This window comes from Petaurus breviceps, unplaced genomic scaffold (genome assembly GCF_028583685.1).
Source record: "Petaurus breviceps papuanus isolate PSGF00001 unplaced genomic scaffold, PetGlider_PUasm1.0 90743, whole genome shotgun sequence".
Lineage (NCBI taxonomy): Eukaryota > Metazoa > Chordata > Mammalia > Diprotodontia > Petauridae > Petaurus > Petaurus breviceps.
In genome coordinates this window covers 6,513,454-6,517,954 of record NW_027187332.1, presented here as the reverse complement: position 1 = coordinate 6,517,954, position 4,501 = coordinate 6,513,454, and the positions used below count along the sequence as shown (strand labels likewise).

Here is a 4,501-nt window from a genome sequence, read left to right as displayed (position 1 = left end):
GAAATACCCGCATGGCCTGGTCATTTCTTATTCACATCTCTGAATCATGCTAAGTGCTGGACACTGAGCAGCCCATGGCAAATTTCCTGTTACCTGATTGTTTAATCCTTCCATTCAACCCTTTACAGCTTAGTAAAATAAATTGGTAAAATAAAATAAAATTTTAAAAATGCTTGTATATGTGATAGTGAGAAGATAAATTTGTATGAAGGTATGAACAAAATGCTTAGGAAGATAGTTGTAACTACTAACAAATCTGTTAAAAGGTAAGTCTTGAACATATCAATAAGTATGAAGAGGAAAAAAAAGTTTTCAGTGGTTTGTTTTGAGTATATGACCTTTATATTTTTCTATTGCCAATTAATCTCTATCATAGTTCAAATTTCAGACTTTGTTGTATCCATTTAAAAGCCTAGGAAGCAATTGGAGTGACTATTGTATCTAAAGAGAGAATATAGATTCAAATTACATTCATATTCAAATTTAATTTTAAGATATTTTTTGTTATAGATGAAAAGCTATTGCCTAAACCAGTTGGAGTGAAAAAAAGATCTTTTAAGAGATAAGATCTTAATTATTCAATTCTCCAATTTTATCATACATGATAATAAGAAATACATGTTTCCTTAAAATTTCTTTGGTTTCTTGCTAATGCTCCTAAGTTGGAAAATGCTTCCTATTATTTCTCCCCAAACTTTTTTTTTTTACAGGAAAATTTTTTACTGTGACAAAGACATCATACAATTTTTATGATCTTGGTCTTTCCTTCTTGCCTTTGTACAAGGCCAGAAGAGAAACATTTGCAACTTTTACAACCTTGAATCTGACTCCAGGAATATCACCAACAGCATGACCTTTCCGATCAAATCTAGCAACCAAAACTTCATCATTTTCCTCAATAAAGTTTAAGCAGCCATCATTTGGAACAAAGGCAGTGATTTTTTTGCCATTCTTAATCAGTTGAACTCTCACACACTTCCTGATGGCAGAATTGGGCTGCTTGGCTTCCACACCAACTTTTCCCAAGACAATCCCTTTTGCATGAGATGCTTCTCCAAATGGGTTGGCCTTCAAGGCAGTGCCCAAATGAGCTTTCTTGTATTGTTTGTCATGCCACTTTTGGTCTCTCAGGTGGCTGCGGAGCTTTCTAGCAGTATGAAGACCACGGCACTTACCCATGCTGCTGCCATCTGGGCTGAAGGAAAAGAGAGAAAGAAGGGCTCTCCCCAAACTTTTTTTAGAAGTATCTCCTTCAGGAAGTGATACTAAGATTGCAAAGAAAAGGCAAGGAATTTGCCTGAACTTACCCCCAAACACCTCAGAACACTGTTCAATAATAATTCAAAACAAATTCTGGATTAGTAGAAGCCACAGAAGCACATAGTGAAACAAGTTTCCAGCCCAACACAACTTACAAGGTCCACAACAAAGGTCTGTTGTACAGGTATGAGAGTTGAGTGCAGGTCTCCTTGGCCAAGAATGGCTCCAGTCAAACCAAGAACAGGCCTTCTGAGCAACTGACTCAGGAGCAGTAGAAGCTGGTTTCATATCTCTCAGCCCACAGATAGTAAGGGGTCAGAAGGTTACTGGGTTCCCTTTGCTGGTTCTGTGGGCAGGACTCTTGTTCTTTGTCCATTCTAAGATAAATTATCTCACATAAAAGAGGCAATAAAGAGCTTTAATAAATAAAGGGGAAGATAGGGGAGGTGGTAGGGAATGCTTAAATGTTAATTTTATCTGAATTGGCTGAAAGAAGGAATAAGATACAAACTCAATTGGGTATAGAAATCTATCTTACTCAACAGGAAAGTAGGAGGGGAAGGGAACAAGACAAAGGGGTGTATGTTGCTGATAGAAGGGAGGATGTGTTTGGGGAGGAGATAGAAGCAAACACTTTTGAGAAGGGACAGGGTGAAAGGAGAGAGAATAGGAAAAATGGAGGGCAAATAGGGTAGAGGGAAATACAGTTATCAATCATAACTTTGAAAAAATGGAAGCAAGTTACTCTGATAAAGGCCTCATATCTCAAATATATAAATGAGTCAAATTTATAAAAATAAAAAACCTTCCCCAATTGATACATGATAAAAAGATATCATGTAAAGTAAGTTTTCAGATGAAGTAATCAAAGCTATCTATAGCTATATGAAAAAAAATGTTTTAAATCACTATTGATTGAAGAAATGGAAATTAAAATAATTCTGAAGTACCAACTCACACTATTAGATTGGCTAATAAGACAGAAAGGGAAAATGACAAATTTTGGAGGGGATGTGGGAAAACTGAATTGGAATGGTGGAGTTGTGAACTGATCCAGTCAATCTGGAGAGTAATTTGAAACTATACCCAAAGGCCTATGCCCTTTGACCTAGCAATAAAACTACAAGGTCTGTATTCCAAAATAGAGTTTAAATAAAGAAAAAAAAGAAAATGATATCTATGTATAAAAATTTATAAAAGCTCTTCTGTGCACTCAAAAATTAGAAATTAAGGGATATCTATCAAATGAGTAATTGCTGAACAAGTGGTGGCATACAATTGTGATGGGATTCTATTCTGTTATAAGAAATGATGAGCAGGATGCTTTCAGAAAATGCCACAAAGACTTAACATGAACTGATGCAAAGTGATGTGAAAAGAAACAGGAGAATATTGTACATAACATGGAAATTTTATGGTGATCTACTGTGAATATCTTAGGTATTCTTAGCATCACAAAGATACAAAACAATTTCAGAAGACTTATTATAAAAAACGCTTTCCATCCCCAGAGAAAGAATTGATAGAATCTGAATACAGATCAAAGAATGCTTTAAAAAAATTTTTTCTTTCTTTTATTTTTTTGGGCAGTCTGTGTTTTCTTTTACAGCATGATTAATATGGAAATATGTCTTCCATGACCAAATATGTAAAACCTATATAAAATTATTTGCTTTCTTAATTTATGGGGGTGCAAGGGAGAGAGCGAATTTGGAACTAAAAATTTTAAAAATGAATGTTGAATATTGATGTTAGATAAAATTGGGGAAAACTAAAATACTAAATAATGAATACCTCCTTCACATCTGTCCTCATTCCTTTCCTGACACTCCCTGCTATTTACTGAGTTGGAAGTTCATTGCTGATTGTTTGTAGACCTTTAATTTTGTTTCTTAAAGTTATTAGATAAAGAATCTCAAAAATATAGTTCCTGAATTAATAAAAACAACTGCTGGAAATCAAGGAATAGCTTATCATGATAAAACACATACACTTTTTCAGAAAGGATGTATGTATTTTTTTCCTGGGCAGCTAAACAATTCTTTAAATCAGTGGGCCTAGTTATAATGAGGGATTTCAATTACCTACACATCTGTTGAGAAAACAGCACAGCAGAGTACAATCTGTCTAATATGTTTTTTGAAACATGTATCTGACAACATTTTTCAAAGGCATACAAAGCAACCAGTTGAGGGAATGAAGTTTGTACTTTCTAGACCACTAAAGAAGAGTTGTTGATAAGGGAAGAATCGAAGACAATTTTGAAAAGTGTTCCTAAACTTTTTTATTTGAAGATTCTAACTAACATAATAAAGTAAAGAAGTAGAAAATAAATAAAATTACTCAGTCATAAAATAATTTAGGAAGAGAAAGTGAGAAAAATTATACTAATATGAAGTATAATTAACCAAATTAATCAAAATGTCTTACTTACAATTGGAAATGTAAGCAAATAAAGGTATGTACTGAGGCACACACACAATTCTTTGGAAATACAATGTATTCATTATCACACATATTCCTGAAATAAGACATAAGGACTTTGTGTGGTAGAAGGCGTGTTGAACTAGGGAACTATTCACACTACACTGAATCTATCATGGAGGTGTTTCTTCATGTCTGACCACTTATAACCCTGTTTAGGATTTTCTTGGCAAAGATACTAGAATAGTTTGCCATTTCTTTCTCCAGGTCATTTTAATTTTTTTAAAATATATATTTTTAAATTTTAATTAATTCATTTGTTTCCCTTTAGCTTACTATTAGTACTAATAATAGCAATAATAATATTATTTTTTTTACAAATTTAATAGGATTCAATTCCACAGTTTCTTGAGGTTCACATTTTGTCCCCCTTCCTCCCCTCCCCCCATGGTGGCATATAGTCAAGTATAGGATCTGTAAATACTTTCCTATTATACATTAATCAAGTTATAAAGACGGATTGTATCAGATGGAATGAAAAATGGTAAAGAGGACATAAAACCAAACAAGACAAGGACAAAGGTCAGTATTATGCTTCCACCTGGATATAAACTCAGTTCTTTCTAGCTCTTTCTCTGGACACACATATTTCTCTCCATCATAAGTTTTTTTGGGATTGACTTATATCACTGCATTGCTGAGAAGAGTCCAGTCTATCAAAGTTGGTCATCACACATTCATTGTGTCTGTAATTGTGTACAAATTTCTCCTGGTTCTACTCTTCTCACTCAGCATCAGTTGTATAAGCCTCTCTAGG

The 4,501-nt window shown here is 33.9% G+C and overlaps 1 protein-coding gene across 1 annotated transcript; it reads right to left on the bottom strand.

Annotated features, from left to right (window-relative positions):
- Window positions 1–747: 747 nt before the first annotated feature.
- Window positions 748–1,179, bottom strand: LOC138145720 (small ribosomal subunit protein uS12-like). The gene has a single exon (XM_069067360.1). The coding sequence runs from the start codon at window positions 1,177–1,179 to the stop codon at window positions 748–750; it is 432 nt and encodes a 143-aa protein (XP_068923461.1).
- Between the last annotated feature and the right edge of the window lie 3,322 nt (window positions 1,180–4,501).

Coding starts and splice junctions, on each gene's coding strand:
- LOC138145720 (XM_069067360.1), bottom strand. CDS start 1,179: ATGGGTAAGTGCCGTGGTCTTCATACTGCTAGAAAGCTCCGCAGCCAC.